The following is a 19,151-nucleotide window of genomic DNA, read 5'->3' on the forward strand; positions in this document are numbered from 1 at the left end:
TGTAAATATGAAAACATGTTTGTTAAGGAGTAGAAAACATTTTCTCATCAGGAACATTGCACAAAACACAGGTAGCTTTATAGGCTATATGTATATATCTCTATATATAGATATACACATATATTTACTGTGTAATAAATGCATTTAACTTTATTTGTATAGCACTTATCTAAAAAATTTTACAAAGTGTAATGACCCTTGTGTTTTGATTCAGCAGACCTTCTCTGAGCCTCTTCCTTGAAAGGTACTGCAGGTGCAAGGCTGTTAATAAATGATCAATAACATGTTTATTCCCTGATATTGTACAACATAGTTCGGACGTTAGATTTAGTTCCTGCACCACTCCATTTTTTGAATAAGGCATGCCATATGCATACTAGTAGCTATATATGCAAACATATACAACAAAAATCTTATTATAAAGTTGCTTCATTGAGCCTCTTCTGAATAACTGAACATGAATGCAATACCACATGCTTGACAGAAGCCTGCCCAGCTCGTGGCGAAAGGACAAAATCAACGAGACTAACCATATTATTTGTTTTAACCGTGAAAAGTTTGAACAATTACATTTTGACGCCCAATAGGGACAACCAAACTTGGCAAACTTTGTCTGCTCACTCAGTGCAGCCTTTATTGGGCAGTCTGAGGAGTCTGTGGTATGCACTCCACCCCCATCAGTGACCAATGAGATGTTCGACAAGACGGCGCATGCTCTTTGCAGTGGAAGATTTCTTTAAAAAGATCCTCAGCCTAGCAACAGAGCGAGCCCTGCAAGTGCATTACAAATCCAGCCTTTACAAGTGAAGTGAACACAGCCTTTATACTGACTGACTGACTGACTGACTGACTGGTTGGATGGGTTTGAATAGGGAAGTGTTGCACCGAATCTGTTAAGATCCCAAAAAAGTGTTTTGCCTTTATCAGTATGTTTGCAAGTCACCTGACTGTTGCGATGTAAAACTATGCTTTTAGAGATTAAGAATGGGAAATGTACTCTAATTGGCACAGTTGGTGCAGCACAAAGCTTAGTGAATATGAAACCAAATCTGTGCTCCTAAGACGAGGGGTCTTAGGAGCACAGATTTGGTTTCAGTTAAGGAAGGTTAAATTAAAAGATGATTGCTATTGGTGCTAAAGGTGTGTAATAAAAAGCCTGATGCCACGATTGACTCAGTGAAATAATTTGAGGACTGTAATCACTAAAACAAATAGACGTTTACTTCAGTAAGTAGTCAGCAGGGAGAGGTTTTATATGGGTTTCATATTAAAACAGTACCACCCACTGTGACACATAGTGTACTCACATTAACCTGCAAGCAGGGATCAACATTTAACATGAAACATGCCTTTGTCAGAAGGGGAAGGCGGAAACACAACCGTTTGTTTTGGGGTTTTTTTTTTTAAGTACACACCAGGGTGTGCCTTAACACATTGCACAAACAGCACCAACAACAGGCCAGATTGCATTCATGGGTGTGTTATTTCAGATAAAAAGCTGTATGTAACATCATGTTACATTGTAAATAACCTTAGACATGTTGAACTGGTAGGCTTCTGTTTGCTTTTAAATTAGCAAGACAAATAAGAGAATTATTTGGTATACTAGTCAAAAAACTCAACAAGTCAAGACTTAAATGTAAAGTGTTTAATAGTAGCTAAACTAACACTGAATAACCAAACGGTGTGTGGTAAGCCGGTTTAAAACAATGTAACATGATCACTGTAGTCCCACTCTGAGCTGTTTTCTCTGTGCAAAGTTCAGGCCGTCGTCTCAGAGTGTGACAACCCCCCTCAGTTTAAGGTTTATCTCTCTCAATGTGGCAACCATATCATGTTTCACAGAGGGAAAAAGCTTAGGCAATTAATATACGTGTAAAATCAAGATATAGCTAATGCACAGGCACTTTACGGTAGACTATGACTACGGTTTTATGTGTGTGTTAGCGTACAGTACACTTAATCTAAAATCTTAATTATAACCATCTTATTTTAATAGAAACAAATGTCAGCTTCCATGTGTTATGTGGTACAGCGCAAACCAGTCTCTTCTGAATTTCAACCCATGCATTGAAGGGAAGTGCAGGCTCTGTGCTGCCATCTGGTGGGCTTTGCTCAAATGAAAAAGCTCTCACATAAGGCGGTGATGTAGAGGGGCCATCACTCCCAGGGATAGTGTACAGAAATAAGACGAGACATCAAACCAGAAGCGACTGAAAACAGGCTGTCTTTGTGTTCAGATACAGGTCAGAAATTCTGCATGATGCAAATTAGATTAACTGCAAGTTCCCCTACCCACAAGCCATCAGAGGAATTAGTTGCATTGGTCTACTTTTTCAAGAAGAATCAGAATCAGAATCAGAAATACTTTAATAATCCCAGGGGGAAATTACTTTCGTTACAACTCCAAATCTACATACAACATATTCACATACAACACATAATAATTATTAAGAACATATCTATGTATAAATATATATATAAACATATCTATATACACAAGGTAAAGTGTAAAATGTACAGAAAATGTGCAAGAAAGAAGAAAGTGCAGAAGAAGAAGATGTAGATTGTGAACCCAAAGTGAAATTATAAATGCAGATAACTTCTGTCTCTCTTAGTGAGGCAAACACAGAGATAGACTTTGTGTCTATAGATCTGCTGAATGATTTTGACCATCACTGAACAATCACCTGTCTCGTCAAGATTTTCCCTGGAAACTGCGGTCGTGACCCTGCATTCTGCTGCCTTTAAATGCTGCCTTCAGATGCTGTCGGAAATTTGCCACTGCCAGTCAACCCTACAGTGTGCAGCGAAGTGGTACGAGATGTTACAGTGATCTGTCACACACAAATCTTTAAGATGAGATGTCTGGGGGTTAACAGTGTCAAAGGTAGTAAAGGTAATGTAACTGTATTTTGTTAATATTTTGTGTAGAAGTCCACAAAGCACCATTAACACTATTTGTCATTAGAAATGTTTTTTAAATGTAAAATATAATGCCTATTGTAAGTATTGGCTGGAAAAAGGAATAATGCACATGAGTGAACATTGTTGTAATGTGAAGGCTTTAATGACCTTAATGATATTCAAACTTAACTGCGGTAGTTTTAGAGTCACTATCTTTCAATTTGATCATTTTTAGACAAAAATATTATCAATCAATAAAAGCAAATAAATGAGATAAACTTTCTTCAGCAGTATTGTATTGGAAAAGATACATATGGTAATTTATAAAAGAAGAATATACCAATAAATAAGTCAATGAATACAAAACAGTTCATTTCAATAAAGAGGAGGAAGAAACCTGGTTTAAGAAAATATTTGAAAATGTCGAGACTCAAGAAGACGGATAGCAGGAATAAAAAAAGTTGTGAACTCATTATATGAGTGATTAAACAGTTCTTCTTCTTTAGAGAAGTTGTCAAACATGAACCACTGACACAAATACTTCATGCTTGTCATGTCTCCCAACTGAAGCTGCCAACATACTTGTCCTGGCGTCTGTAGGTACTAGGATGTACGAGGGTGCCTCGAAGGCAGCACAAGCCCACATATAATGATCCTCTTCAGCACTAGGAACAGCGGGGCCAGCCTGCAGAGCTCTTCCGGAGGCGGATAATCCCCATCTCTCTACACGAAGTCCTAATGCAATCAGGAAGGAATTGCTATAACTCACCTCAAAGGAAAAAAAAACGTTTTGGAAGGCAACATTTGCAAGATAGAAGTCCCCCATCAGGAAGAGCTCGGGCGAGCAGAGAGATGGATATTTGCGTCTCACATTTTCTTTATTGTGTATAGCAACATTTGACATTGATAAGCCGATCCTCTATAATATGACAGCTGCTGTCGCATTTCATCCAGTTTGGAGAAACTACTGAAAGATCCTGCTTGCGTTTTTCTTTTTCTTTTTCTTCCCCCCCTTCTTCTTATTCCGGCACCATGGTGACATACAATCTGGCTTTAACTTTAATTATTGCGGCTCTTTGGCGGGTCAGCGGCTCACCACAAACTCTCGTGCCCGTAACGACGCAGTTCAATTCAACATCGTCATCATCCATCATCAGCGAAGATGAACAGACACATAATGTGACAGAGGCTGCCGTGGGATCCCGGATTTCATCCATAATGACCTATCTCCCCACTCTGAAAAACATTGTTATTTTCATCTGCGTGTTAACAGCTGCTCTCATCACATGTCTGGTCGTCAAAGTGATCAGGTAGGCAGGTTGATGCGACGGCTCCTCTTTGTTTCCTACAGCTTTAAGGCCTGTAATAACAAGCCTTACAGGGATGCAGTCACATTATGATGTATTGAATTCTCTCTGGCATTCCTGGTAAATGAATCGATGAGGAAGAGCATGTGGTTTATGTTATAGGCTCAATGTGAGGAAGGTTCAGGCCTTTTATAATGTTCTTACTTGGGATTGTATTGTGGAGGCGCTTGAGAAAGCAAGTTGCTTAATATAGACTATTTTTAATCTCATGTGTCTGTGACCTGTGAATCTAAATCAGTCAGTATGTGCCTGTATAGCCTTTATATCTTCTGATCTTTACCATCATCTTTGCATTTATCTCATAGAATATACTGTAGTCATAGTTCATATTAGGGTTGAATAATTTGCTTTCCTGATTAATCTGTGTATGTTTTGTTTTCTTTGATGAATTGATGGAACATTAAGTCTGTAAAATATCAGGACATTGTGAAAATGTAGTAGTGTCTTAAGATTTCTTGACAAAAAAAAGCAAAAATGTTTGATATTTTGGTCCCAATTGTTGGCATTTGGTCAGTCAAAACATAGTTTCATCGCTCTTCCTCATCTGATCAAAAAACACAAGGCTGTTAAGACTGTACTAACTGCTAGTTTGAGGTTGTAAAATCACAAATTTCACCAATTGAATCATCTCCATCTGAGAACTAAAAATAGGTTCACAGCTGATGTTGTGGTTCAGTCAGTCAGCCTAAGTGGCGTAATGTAATTTTGTGTGTTTGTCTCATGTTTGGAATGTTTCTCCTTCCCACAGAACTGGGAGACGAATCAGAAAAACACGGAAATACGACATTATAACGACACCTGCGGAGCGTGTGGAGATGGCTCCTCTCAATGAGGAGAATGATGATGACGATGACTCAACCCTCTTTGATGTCAAATATAGGTTTGTTCTTTTTTTAATTACGTGAAGAAGTTTCGAGAAACGGATATTCATGTTATTGTAACTAAAGAAAACATTTCCTTTTCTTTTGTTTCTACTGGCCAAATCAGATTGATTGCAGGCCTAATCCCATTGACAAAGTTCTACACATATCAGAGAAGTAAGGCCTGATTTCCTAACTGGAAAATCCGGCCTTTACCACTTTAAAACATAATAAGGGAATTATAAACTGTTTTGTAAAACGCACTATGGCCCATAAGTTCTACAGAAATGTGTATGTTCAGTAAAAAAGAAACTTATTTATAGTAATTCTTTGTCCTAAATTGGCTGGTTTTGCTAGTCTTACATTTTTAGTTATCTCAATGCTTCTACCTATCTCACCATTGTAAAGCAGCTTTAGGAGTCTCTCACGGCTTTTAGTAGACATCCATTGCACTTAAAGGTGGGGCCAGTCACTCTGGAGAAAGATTGCTGATTGTTGATTCTGCAACCTAAAGCGTATTTGATGACTTGGGACTACAAATTCCACCTGTTGCATTGTGTTGTGTGGCTCAAACATTGTTTGTTTCCTATATACCGTGACCCAAAGTTATACTACAAAACCCCACTGACAGAATACAACTAACTAAAAGACATATTTAATCAGTTTGCTCTTCTTAAAGATCCACACTATTTTTAAGAAACACTGTTTTCGTTCATTCAGTGTTGACATTAGGTTTCACCCTTCCGTCCTTTCTATTGTTCTTTAACACACAACCACTTCCTCAAAGGAAGATATGATGTCCTGTTTACCTGACATTCTTGACTTCCAAGTCAGACAGGACTGCGGGCGAACACATTTCCTCCTCACCATGTTCTAAAAATTCTGTTTAGTAACTGTGAGTTTTCACTTTTTTTGCAGGTAAATCCCGGCATGGACATCGATATTTTATATCTCCTGTTTTGCCTGAGACAACTCAAGTGATTTTTCTGTATTTTTGTTTTGCCAAGTCTTACCAAATCAGCAACGTCATATGCTGCTTGTACATGGCTTTTTATCTGTGTTGTAAAGACTGGAGCTGCATAGTTATCATTGTTTGCTGCTTTTCTGATGCTTTTATCATGTGGCCCAAATAACCAGCCCTATCAAATCAGGCTGTTGAAATTCAGTCGTCTTCATAATCACTAATTATTTCTGACAGTTATTGTCATTTACATTTCATTTTTACACTTGAGCTACAGTAAGCTGGGCTGAGCCGAGGAGTTTATAATAGGAAGCAATGCAGATATTAAAATGCTGGATTAATCACACTTTGTGATTTTCATCTTTAAATTAAAGGTCCATTTAATAGGATTTAGTGGCACCTATCAGTGTAGTTGCTGCTTGCAACGCCCTAGCCTCACCCTCCTGTTCAAAGCACGTAGGAGAAACTACAGCTGATTATCCACCAATTAAAGCATATTAGTTCCCATTTCTGCCAGTAGATCCTCCTAAATGTTACACACTGGACCTTTAATACTTGGTGGCCACTGAAGACCGTCAGTTTAATGCATAAAACGTTAACATGCAACAAATATTGTGCAGAGAATATTTAAATGTACAATTTGCACAATTTGAAGAATCTAGTGATATACAGTAATTGATATTTTTAACTAAACTTTCATACCAAATATATTTCTATCTACTAACCACTGTATTGTGCATATATACTGAAGGCTTTCTGCCCTTATGTATGAAGTAAGCGTATATTTTTTTACTGTGTTGTTTTAGACATTCCTATTTTGCTGCTATCCCAGCTGAAGTTTTAAGTTTTCAAGTTTCAAATTGGATTAACAGCTCAAAGAATATTGTCAGGATATATGTGTGAGGAGTTTATGGGATACATCCATTTGCTATGAATGTGAATGTTTTAATCTGTTGTGATCAGATGTGTTCAATCATGTGACAATTGCATAAAATCAAGTAACCACTGAACAACAGGTTTAACCATTGCAGTGATGTAGTTACAGTATTTGACATGTTCGACATGCACCCAGTGTCTTATTTTCTAAATCCAAACAATGTTATATCACCGTATAATGTCTAGTTACTCAATTAAAAATGATCCCCAAATGTGGTATCTCTTGTTTGAGATAGTAGGTGAGCAGCTAGTTCCGTGTTATGTGAAGTCTCCCACAATCATTTCTATTAATGGTTCACTGACTCTTGTAATGTCTAACTTGAAAAGGGGACATTTTATTTCCTGAATTGTTGCTTCTCTGTGCCACACATTCTGGCAAAAAAACAAATAACAATCTCATCCATTGGATGAAACATTTTGGAACAATTGAGCAATTTTTCAGAAATCTAATACATCCTATAAACCATTGGCCTAAGCTCTCAATGTACTGAATTTAGTACTTTAGATACAGTGATAGCTTGCAGAGAGACAAATAGTACAAACTGCCAGTTGCAGTATACTATATGCCTAGTGTATTCTTCCTTGAGTAAAGCAACACTGGTTTTGACTGTTGATGGAAATGTTTTGATACCTGAGTCTAAAATGAAGGTCTTGACTGCAACAGAAAAAGTCCTCAAATAATTTGGTCCACTAGAGCAGTATTAAATGAAAACAATGAAAACCATAACTGGTTGGTTATATTTCTTATGTCTTTAATTCATATACCAAATACACAGTAAAGCATCAAAATTCTGATTTAAAGTATATGAAGGAAATAGCAGAGGAGTTTACAAACCTTCCTAGTCTCTGTCTGCGCTCTCTAAATGTAATTACAGTAAACTAACAACAATGCAGAGTACACCTAGATTAGGTTTCTGCAGCGAATGTGAGCGTGGGTGTTGTAGGTGACCTTGAGTTTTAATCCAAACTGTTATTTGATAGTGCCCCTTGGCCTACAGGTGCAGCTGTTTCCAAATGACCTCCATCCCGAGTAAACAGAAAAAAGAGAAAGTGCAAAGACTTGGTTAAACCTATCTGACATTTTCTTTCTAGGAGAAAGAACATTGTGTATTTTCCTTTGTTCAAAACAAAGTTGGTGACATTCGCAGGAGACTGGGTACATTTATTGTCACTGTTAAGCCGTATGCAGGAGTGTGTGTGAATGCTAAGGTTTTTGAATCATATATTAAATCATATGTGAATCAAACTTTCAACCATATTTTTGATATGATGTCCTTTAGCAGACTGCAGGCTATTTCATGTGTTTTCCATCATATATGTTCATTTCAGTACTGTGCCATGTTTAATTGGAGTCTTTCACTGTATGCGAGGACAACTGCAGATCCATTTCAGTGCTTCTGCTAACGTTTCCTTTGTACAGTTATCGTCTTCCTTTCTGGCAACGTCTTTTATCTTTAGTTGTGACATTGTGGAAAAAGCTAGTTCATTTAAAGACGCTAATTCTGGACTTTTATTAGAACTGAATCATCCACTGCAGAAAGTTCCTCTTGTAAAATAAATCAAAGTCATTGTGGTAGCTATTTGAAGGCTAGTTAATCTCCCTAGTTCCACATTTAAACAAAAAAAACAAAAAAAATGTAAATGTACAAACTGTTTGGAAGTTTATTGAAAAAAAGTCCCTGCTTGGTTTCTGACACAGAGATGTTATGTGTACCAGCGGCTGTTTGCCCAGTTTCCATTTCTTTGAAAACACAACTGAAATAAAATTGCTTCCTTTGAAGTGTTAAATCGTTTTAAGCGAGGGGCTCGAAGTGTTATTATTTCCATTCTGGTCTTTTGTGTATTTTCTTCCACAGTAAAGTACATTCACTTGTCATAACTTTACAATTTAAGCGTCCTTGAGTCATAGTGAATATTTTGAATGCAAAAAAATTTAAATATACTCAAGTTATTTCTATCAACACATGACAAACATGCAAAAGCTAACATTTGTTTGCTGGAATTTAGCACTTAAACAGATGTTAACATACAGTATACATGGTAAAAAGTAAGCTAAATCTATACAGCACAATCCCCACAGTTTCACAGCAGAAACTACATGTCAGAAAATTTTCTAAACCGTGGTAAATACCAGATTCGGGGGTTAATAAACTTAATTGTGTTGGTCACAGAATGTTTCTATTTTTGCCAGACGAGCGCTCACAAATAAACCTTTCATTGCCTCAGACTGCTGACGTCTCTGGTACAACTTTCATGTTTATTCTTAACTGGCAGTGTAGGCCAACACGCAAGTCAACAGGCGCATCCTGTCAAAACAACACTTTTTTGAACATATCACATGACTGGGAGTGCACGAGGGGCTAATTAAGCATTCGAGACAACTCCTAAAAGAAGAAAAAAAAAAAAACAACTAAAACTCAACAGCTGAACTTCAAGACTTTTACTGAGGTGGAGCTTGGAAGTACAAAAATATAAGCCAAACTAGCTCCAAACTGGTGTAGTATTTTGACAAATCAGTATGGTATTGGCCTTAGAATAAACACAGAATGGAGTTTCTTCCCTGACAAAACAAATATCCAATAAAATATACTTGTGTTGCACATTTCTTTTTGTTGGTTTCAGAAGTGAGTGACATTATCAAACAATCATGAGTCTTCATCTTTCTTAAGGATAACTTGGATAAACCCTGAACAGTTTTGTTTCCGGGCATGTGAATGATCCAATTATACAAATGTATTGATTATAGGCACAAAATACTGGTAGCTTCAATTAAATTCACAAATATCTATATCAACCTATACTGGTTTGATACTAACCCAAACACAATATACAAGTATAATTATTACATTATTTTGAATGAATAAAGACATTCAAGTTATCAGCTTCAGTGTTAATGGTTTGAAACTGTTGCTAACTGTAACTAGGAATTAATTTAAAGCACATTATGGGGCTCATTTCTTACAGCATTTGTAAGAATATCACCAATACATTCATTGAAATAAAAAGCAAAGTTCGTTTTTTTTTTACTATCACTACGCAACTACAGTCTGACCTCAAAACGTATATTTCCAGTGCAGAAACAGGGCTGGTGTTCTTTGAGTTTACCAAGTGAGTTTACCATTGGTTGAGTCTGTGTAAACATTCTTATGTGAACAGCTGGTACACTCCTTCTTTATCCTCACAGAAGCAGAATACAACTCATCGTGCTTACGCTCCTTCGTTCTCAATGTAACCTAACTTTATCACATGGCAGTTGTGGTTGATTTTTGCTTATGGATGACCTGTTTTACTGTGAACACCGGTTAAGGTGCTTTATAAGAAGCTACAAAAAAGCATAAAATGTTCTCTATCAAAGGAAAATGTCTTATCACAAGTTGAAACATCACATCCACTCTATTAAAAGATCCTAATCAAAAGGGTTCATCATCGAGAGAACGGTTAACCAACAGTTTTTCTTTTATCATCCTTCTCCCTGATTATTAAGTGCTTCCATCTTGTGGCCCAATGAGTGACTCACAGGAGCCATTAATTCAACAGCTCTTCATGCTGTTGACATGCTGGGTAAATTACAACACATTATTAATGGAGCCCTCTCATATCACCAACTAGGGCTATTAATTCATGTCATCTAGTGATTAATTTAGAAAAGGCAATTTTGTGTTCTGCAGCCTTAATCCATAACGTCACTGTGACAGATTGAAATCGGCTGTTCGAGGAAAATAAGCGCCCGACAGATGGACATGACAGGATCTCTGTGAACAGTTGGGTTACACCAGCTACACAAAAAAAGGGTCTCATTATTTTAGAGGTTGCCATAGAAATCTTGTTAAAAGGTTCACACCAGTGAAGTCACTGAAATAGCTCAAAATAGAAAAAGTTCATTCCAATTACTGAAAATAAGTTAATTCAAGTTTCATAAAAGTACGGTAACAAGAAAACTTTTTAAACATGGTCTGCTCAGTGGTTTCCATGGAGATCTCTAAATTCAGCTACTTGCTCTGGAGCTCCTACTGCGGTCTCCCCTCTACGTCGCAGGTCCCAGTGTGAAGCCGAAGTGCCCCCTGTCTGTGCAATGTGCTCAGGGTCCTGAACTCCAGAGGCATGGTGTGAGGGCTCGAGCTGGAAGTGTACTCATACTTTAAAGTATCGTAGTAGTGGTATTTGACCGGTTTACCCTGTGGGTTGAGCGAGAAGGGCCAGAAGCCGTAAAGATGGATCTCTTCACAGAAGCGAGTGGCCATCGTGTACATGAGGAGCCCGGTGGTTGGACGCTTGATGTGGACATTGTTGGTTAGCCAATACCTGTTGACAAAGACATACAGTATGTGATTACCTGCATCCAATAACTCAGTAACTTGTCATCATCATAGAAATACAGCAAAAGGAAGGATATGTTCAAGGTCTCTGGAGCTCTCTCTCCCCCAAGAGCTGTGTGCTCACAGATAATCAATACGTAACATTTCCCTTTCTTCTTCTATTTGCTTAGTGGATGAACTACAAGAAATCTCCCTTGTAATAAGTCATTTAGTCAAATAGTCCAACATCTTGTTCTTTAACTCATGTTGAAGCAACTATTTGATTAATTGATCATCTATTTTGCTGGAAAAATGAATAGTTTGTCATTTATCGAAGCAAAAACACGAAATATTCACTGGTTCTGCTGCTTATATCCGTTTTATATCACTGTAAAATAAACATGTTTAGTTTTTGTAAATGTAGAAGCCACTTGAGACTGAAATCTGAAACTCTCCTAACTTTTGAAGGCTGAATGTTAGATAAAATTTTTACTGTTATGTTCTTTTATTGCAGCAGACTTAGAACAAAACTGCACACAGCACACACTAGTGCCCCTCTGCACAACTGCTTTCTTCTATTTTAGGTGACCCAGGAGCTCCTATGACAGTGAGATACCACACGCTGCCCACAAGAGCAGCTTCAAGGGCAGGAGGGACTGACATTCACTTGCCCCCCCCAACTTCATTTTCCTTTCCAGTCAGTAGCCCATTTCTCCAGCCTCTGGGCCAGCACCGCCTCCTCCGGCTGTGCACTCTGTGGTTAGTGTGGAAGGTCGTGTTGAGATGCAGAGGTTGTACTATTTAAAGCGGTTCATGTGCCATGAAGGGCAAACGGCGGGCAGGAGTCCAACCAAACACCAAGGCAGATGATAAGCATTTTAACAAGCAGAGAAGGTGGTCTAATTATCAGTGAAAAGGTCTGATGTGGCATTTGGTTAGAGTGAATATGTGCACATACTTTGTCCTCTACTGCACCTGATGGGTATTTAAGGTTCAGACTTACTGAGAAAAGGACAATCACAGGGGGATCATTTATCAGACACCACTATAAAAAGAACAAAATGTGTTTCATCTTCAAGAAAGTATCAGGTTAATTCTTCTCTTGTAAAACACCAATCTTACAGACTGTTAACTACATGGCTCACTTCTACTCCTTTGCAATACCAAGTGTTAGTTGGGGCATACAAAATGGCATAATTTGGTCCCTGACCAGTGGCTTCTAACAATGCAGGAAAGATCCAGAACAGAGTCTGGTTGTGATGAGAAAGAGAGGCAAGGACAGAAAAAAAGGATTTTATAAAAGCCTGAAGGCAGTGGAGGCTGTACTTGACAGATTTGCAAAAAAGATTCTTGACCAGCTCTAAAATAAATCAACGCGAGCAATAAGGATTAAGTAAAAAAAAAAAAAAATGTTATACCACAGCTTAACAGCCTTTCTTATTATCTGTTCTATTCCTGTGCCACTGCCCCAGCTTGTCAACAACAGTGTCTAAATAACACAATTTGGAGCGAACAGATAAGCAATACTTTATTTAGTCCCACGGAAAATTTATCACCTCATGAATGAATGTTTTCCTTGGAAAGCGTTTTCAATTCATGCGCTTATTTGCTTTTAGAGTGAGATAAGAGGAGCACTACCACAAACAACAGTTCATCCATCCACTCAGCACTTATACGCAGCGTCTCTGCTGGTCGCCTGGCAACCTCACCGTGACGGCAACACTACCGGGAAGTCACTGCATCCGGCTGTTAATCACCAAGAAATAGTCCAAGCATGTAAGGCCCCGTAGAGCACAAATTGTTGTTTTTAGTCACGCTAGCTTCCAGGAAACGGGAAGGAAATATCAGTCGGTCTGTAGGTTGCTCAGTCCACCACTTTGGTCCAACAGCAGCAGGATTAGACTGGCTGTACTTAATACTAATTTGCAAATGTTAGCATGTAAATACTCTAAAATAAAATGGTTAAAAATGGTGAATGTATCTGCTAAATGTCTGGATGGTAGCACAGTCACTGTAAGCATTTTAGCATGCTGATGTTGGATTATGCCTCACAAAGCTGCAAGCATGGTTGTAGACTCTGGGTCTTGTTACATTTTCTGCTTAACTCACAAGTCAGTCTCTAAATGCTTTGCTTAAAAGAGATTGAGGACAATCTCCAAGCTTTTGTTGTTGTTGGGTGGAAACAATTACTGAGTTTATAAAAAAAAACAGCATTTCAGAACCAATCCAAAGTCCTCAGGGTGGTGACCTTCTTAAAAACACTGTCATACCACAGTGTTTCAATGTTTTTAAAAGCTCTCTTAAAGTGATATTACAAATGTATTTGCTATATATCCAGTTTGTTTCATTACAGAGGAGAATTGGGGGGGGGGAGCATTGTTTCAGGTATTTCAGGTAAGGCCTTGAAATAAGAGGCGTATGTTTATTAGAGGCCATTCTCGCCACCATACATGCAATAACCTTGCATTCAGAGATCAAAGATACAATGTGATCATTAGTGAGCTTTAGAGGTGTTGCTTGGCGTATTTATTAACTCCGAACAGAGCCAGGCTAGCTTTTGTTTCCAGCCTTTGTGCTAAGCTAATCACCTCCTGGCTCCCGCTTCTTACTTCATACACAAACATAGAGAGTAGGATCAATGTTCTCATCTAACTCTCTGCAACAAAGCCAAGAGGCACATTTCCCAAAACATTTGTTTACTACTTGTTCAAACATAAAATAGACTGATAAAATAGACAGAATCCAACACCCAGAGACAAATTTAACGCTTAATCAAGACAGATTTGGTGAGACGTGTCGAGGTGTCGAGGTGCACCCTGAGTGAATTGAGATCAGAGTGGTGTTCTCACACTGACTGCCCCTGGTGATCAGCTTTAATGCTCTGTTTAAAAATAGCCACCTGGGCTCCAGATTAGAGTTTGCCAACCCCTTGATTATGCTGCTCACAGGTGTTCTTATGAGACGCAGCACACCAGGAGCAGCAGCTGCGAGCCTGAGCTGTATCTTACCCTCTGACAGCGTGGAGAAGGCGCAGCGAGGGGAAGGCGGTGCGTACGTCCACGGTGTGCAGCAGGATGAGACGAAGGGCCCACTCCACACGTTCCTCTCCCCCCTTGGCCATGAAGGCTGGGATCCACAGCACGCTGCCGCTGAGGCTTTGAAGCCGCTGCAAGAAGCGATCCCTCCACTCTTCGTTGACCAAGTCCTGGAAGGCCCGCTGCACCACTGAAGGGTTCATGGTCACCAAGTTGGTCCGCCATCCCACGTCCCGATAGTATTCCTCCACTGGTGCCAGGTTACACCTTAGGACAAAATGTGCACAGTTGTTCAGACCATAATGAACAGCAAACATGGGTTGTTGTTAAATTGAGTTGTACCAATAACTGGACTATATACCAAAGAGCACTGAAGCAGCACTGGCAGCTCACGGTGGCCCAGTACTTTACTAAGACACATTTATTTTGTTTTTTCCTTAAATTTATCACCCATCTGTCTATATCCTCAAGCTAGTCAAACCACTTTCTCTGCAGAATCTTCTTCTTTTTTTTTTTTTTACCAGAAGTGAAATAGAGCAGAAATACAAGTGAAATTCAGCAGAAAAGCAGAGGATGGCATTTTGTTAATTGATGTTAGCCTCAGCCTTTAAATAAATGCCAGAAAACACAAACGCTGGTAATTATCTTCATGGTGAAGGATCTCAGTGAAATACACACACACACACACACACACACACACACACACACACACACACACACACACACACACACACACACCATGTAACTTTTCAAATATGTTTTTTCGACGGTTTGTTTGGTCTAAGAAGCGAAAGAAAGCTTAATCCTAAAATTCAGATTCACCAAAGATGCATGTTGTGTTGTTTTTACAGCTGAATACATGTAATATTTGACCCTGTTTCCTAAAGCAAGTACCTTAAGTGTCATAGTATATTGACAGCAACCAAACAGAAAATATGACAAATGTGCACCATCTACCAGCTCTAATTTGTTTTTAAAAGTTCCAATAAATTGCTCGAGTGTGCCGAATTATTCCATCATATTATTATAACACTGAGCTGAAATCGTCCACAACAAGCACCCCAGACACTGTCAACATACTCTGTAGAAACCAGGCGATCTATATTTAGCCGAGACATTATCTCCCTATCTGATATGTGAATGCCAGAGCAAATTCCTCAGCTTCTCAAAATGCCACATTCCATGTCGTCTGCCTTCAGCCAAGCCATTACCGCCGTGCCCCGGCATTATTATCATGCAGCCGGAGTATAGAAATCATGACCTCTGCCTCATCAGCATAACATCGCACCACTTAAAAAAGACAAGACGCACAGACAACAGAATCAATTTCAGAATAAAAAAAGGGGACATTGAGGCCCATTCAGCTATCGATCAATGAGCTCAATGAGGTGCTACCACAGCTACAGCTACTTCCTGCTCCATTTCTAAAACAACATTAAAGTCATTGATTTATGAGAGGACGTTTCTCACAGTAGATACCTCTGCATTTAGTGTGTTTTGTTAGATTGTTCCTAGCTGCACACAGAATCCCAACCAAAATTTTATTTTTTTTACATCTTATTATAATATAACTGGAGACAGATTTATTTTCCTCCAGTGACAAGTATGAATAGTGATAAATAACCCACTCAGCGACTCCTTTGCTTAAACCCAAACACAAAACAGAGCGGGCTGATGGCTTCACAAACAGAATTCTCCGGTAAATGAGAGCAGGACCCCTGAGAGCGTCGGTGTTTCCCTGACAAGCACAATATGTTTCTGTTGGATGCAAAAGCTTTTTTCAAAATGTCAATTAAATGTAAAATCATGCATTTGATTGCTCTCAGTCTGGCAGTTGGTTTCCAACTTTTAATCATTAAAAAGCTCTGACAGCTTTTTCAAAAGCGCAATTAATATATTTCCAGCTGTATGAGCACAGACTCTAAACCTGAATTAAAAGTAAGAACTTGAGAAAGTGAATGAATTATACTCTCAGTAAAGTGAGATAAACCTAAAACTGAAACTAATGTGCTAATCCATTTCAATTACGGTCCATTTTAACTTGCATGTTTCATGATATATTTCGAGTGGAAGGCTTCCTGCACGGAAATCACTTATGCCGTTTCTGTTGAAAAAAATAAATACCTGATAACAAAGTCGTGAGAGTCAATCTCGGGTCCACAGCTGCTGTTCAGCAGGATCCCAGAGTTTCCCACAATGGCACAGCGCCTGTGATGTTGGTTCTTCATGGGGGATGCAGTTGGCAAGAGACGGTAGAGATTTTCTGAGATGTTTGTGGTACTGTGGCGATCAAAAACATAGTGGATGATATCTCCCGGCTTGAGTGTGCCCTTCAGAATAGAGATGTCTCTCTCCGGATCAAGAAATCTCAGAATATTCTTCCTGTTAAAAAAAAAATAAAAGAGGAAATACACACTGGTTATGAAAGACTCTTTGTTTAGTTGAGTGATTAGAGATAATGTGGAGAGTGATGAGCCTGCCTGATGAGGTTGGAGAGGGTCTTGTTGAAGGTCCAGTTGTTTGAAGAGAGCTTGGCAGTGTTATTGTAGTTTGGACTGGAACGATTTACATCTTTGCTCAATCTGGTCAGAGTGGTCGGGTCCGCGTGTGCTGCAGCCTGTCTGAATGGGAATAGAAAGTCATGTTATTGACACACAAGTTCATCCTTAACGTTATGATCAATAAGACATTGTCCATGTATTGTGTGAACTTCACCTCCCTTTTTGTCTCACAGTTTCTCTCATCTTAACCAAGGGTCTAAGAATAGATGTGTCATGTGTTCAGATTGTAAAGCCATCTGATTCTGGGTTATATAAACACTGGGCGAAGGTAACCAAGTGCATTTACTTAAATATAAACATTGGGTAGTTGTTCCTAAATAACAAAAGTTTTACCATTTTATGCTGCTTTATACTTCTACTCCACTACATATCTGGGTTTGAAATATGCACTGTTTCATAGCTTTAATTACTAATTACATTGTACAGTAAGATTTTACATACAAAGATCAACTTAACATCATCTATCAGCATTTTTTTTTACCAGTATCAATTACAAAATAGTAGTAGTAGTAGTAGTAGTAGTAGTAGTACACACAAATGCATCAGTAACAGTGATTTAATAACAAAATATATATTATTATAAACAATCATGGAGGCCATTTTCCTTATATTTTAGCGACAATACTTATGTACCTTGAATTAAAGGACCAGTTTGTCGGATTTAGTAGCATCTAGTGGTGCGGTTGCAGATTGCAACTCTCTAGCTTCACCTGCTCTATCCAAGCAAAAAGGGAGAAACTATGTTGGCCACGAAATGCACAGAAACGTGAATGGACCTAGTTTTTGGTTTGCCCGTTCTGGGCCACTGTAGAAACATGGCGGTTCAACATGACAGCGAGTGTGACCGCGGTGTCTGTAGATAAAAATGTCTCACTCTAGGGTAATGAGAACATAAAGATTGTTATTCTTATTCTATAAAAAAATACCCTCAAATGTGAATATTATATTCCATTTCTGCAAATAGCTCCTCCTAAATGTTATACACTGGACTTCAACTCTTAATGGAGAATTTTTATATAGAGGCGTTGTTACATTTACTTAAGTAAAGCATCTGAATACTTCATTCACCACTGTGTACAAAACTGACTTCTCTTGACTTGGCTTGAATGAGCCTTAGAGTAATTCAATAATAATAACGCAATAAAAGCGGTGCTTTATGAAATACAGCCTTTTTTTTATGTTTAATTCAGCTTCATTTTTACGGCAGATGTTTTCATTAAAACATGGATACGACTAGATTGATGTGTATTTATAGCGGCTGCCTTCTTGCTGTAAAAAGTAATGAGACACTCGCTGTGAATGACTCACTGTGTGTGTTATCACGGCTGCTAAGGAATCAAATGACCAATGAAAATCATATAGAACTACCAGTGAGCTCCACACTGGTCGTCTACAGCTGTATGTATATGCATATAAATGTGTGTGTGTGTGGGTGAAGAAATAATTGGATTTCAGACCTGTGTGGTTTAGGGAGGAGCTGGTGCAGGTTCATCTTCTTTGAATGTCCATTATTTCTAGACAAAAAAAAACAAAAACAATTTAGATTGGATTATGAATCACATACTGCAGCCTGGAGTCTTGGTTGATAATGGACGGATGCTTTGAACCTTTCCTGTAATCATATCAGGTAACAATAATGCACCCACTGTATTCAATACCAGGCCTACTGTACGTCTGTCTTTTAAGACAGAATGAAGGTGAAAAGCACATCAAGGTATTTTTAGAGCAATCCACTGTGGGCCCATTTGCTGATGTAATGAGGAGAAATGTGGCCTTAATGGAGCCCCATTATACTGAAAGGAGGTTTTCTTTTCACTGGGGTGTTGAATACGCCAGCCAAGATGCATTTACTGTAAACACACAGCATGTGCATTCAGGTTTTTGAGCATCAGTCGTTTTTACAATCATGACCTTGGTCAGATCTGATAAAATCGTGACAAGCTGGCAGCAGCTGTGTAAATGAAGCAGAAAGTGAAACAGCACAGTGCTGCTCTGACAGACAGGTGGGCTGTTCGCACTCGTTTTACAATCCTGCTGGCTTTAAATATATAATTGTATTAAGCTGCATTTATGCACAAGTGGAATTGGTTCTGGTTCTTCTCCCACGGCAAATCACAAGCCAATATGACCTCATTACGATGTGAGCCACAGCCGGGTAATTGCATTCAAAACAAAACGTTCTTGCTGAAAGGGAAATGTGAGAATCCAAAAGCTTCACAGAGAAAACAA

At 38.7% G+C, this 19,151-nt stretch overlaps 2 protein-coding genes across 2 annotated transcripts in view; one reads left to right on the forward strand and one right to left on the reverse strand.

The window, feature by feature from the left end:
- The first annotated feature begins 3,554 nt into the window (after positions 1–3,554).
- Positions 3,555–8,828, forward strand: fam174b (family with sequence similarity 174 member B). The gene is made up of 3 exons (XM_051381919.1): positions 3,555–4,217; positions 5,023–5,154; positions 6,053–8,828. The coding sequence occupies exons 1-3, from the start codon at positions 3,940–3,942 to the stop codon at positions 6,054–6,056; spliced, it is 414 nt and encodes a 137-aa protein (XP_051237879.1). The 5' UTR covers positions 3,555–3,939; the 3' UTR covers positions 6,057–8,828.
- The window catches only part of st8sia2 (ST8 alpha-N-acetyl-neuraminide alpha-2,8-sialyltransferase 2), a 12,570-nt gene continuing 1,181 nt past the window's right edge, over positions 7,763–19,151 (reverse strand). The window contains exons 2-6 of the mRNA XM_051381918.1: positions 18,380–18,436; positions 16,842–16,982; positions 16,486–16,743; positions 14,335–14,628; positions 7,763–11,333 (exon numbers count right to left, since the gene is read on the reverse strand). Of these exons, the coding sequence (XP_051237878.1) occupies positions 11,039–11,333; positions 14,335–14,628; positions 16,486–16,743; positions 16,842–16,982; positions 18,380–18,436 (1,045 nt within the window). The 3' untranslated portion in view covers positions 7,763–11,038. The remainder of the gene's footprint in view (positions 11,334–14,334; positions 14,629–16,485; positions 16,744–16,841; positions 16,983–18,379; positions 18,437–19,151) is intronic.

The sequence above is a fragment of the Dicentrarchus labrax genome, unplaced genomic scaffold, assembly GCF_905237075.1.
Source record: "Dicentrarchus labrax unplaced genomic scaffold, dlabrax2021, whole genome shotgun sequence".
NCBI classification, from domain to species: Eukaryota; Metazoa; Chordata; class Actinopteri; family Moronidae; genus Dicentrarchus; species Dicentrarchus labrax.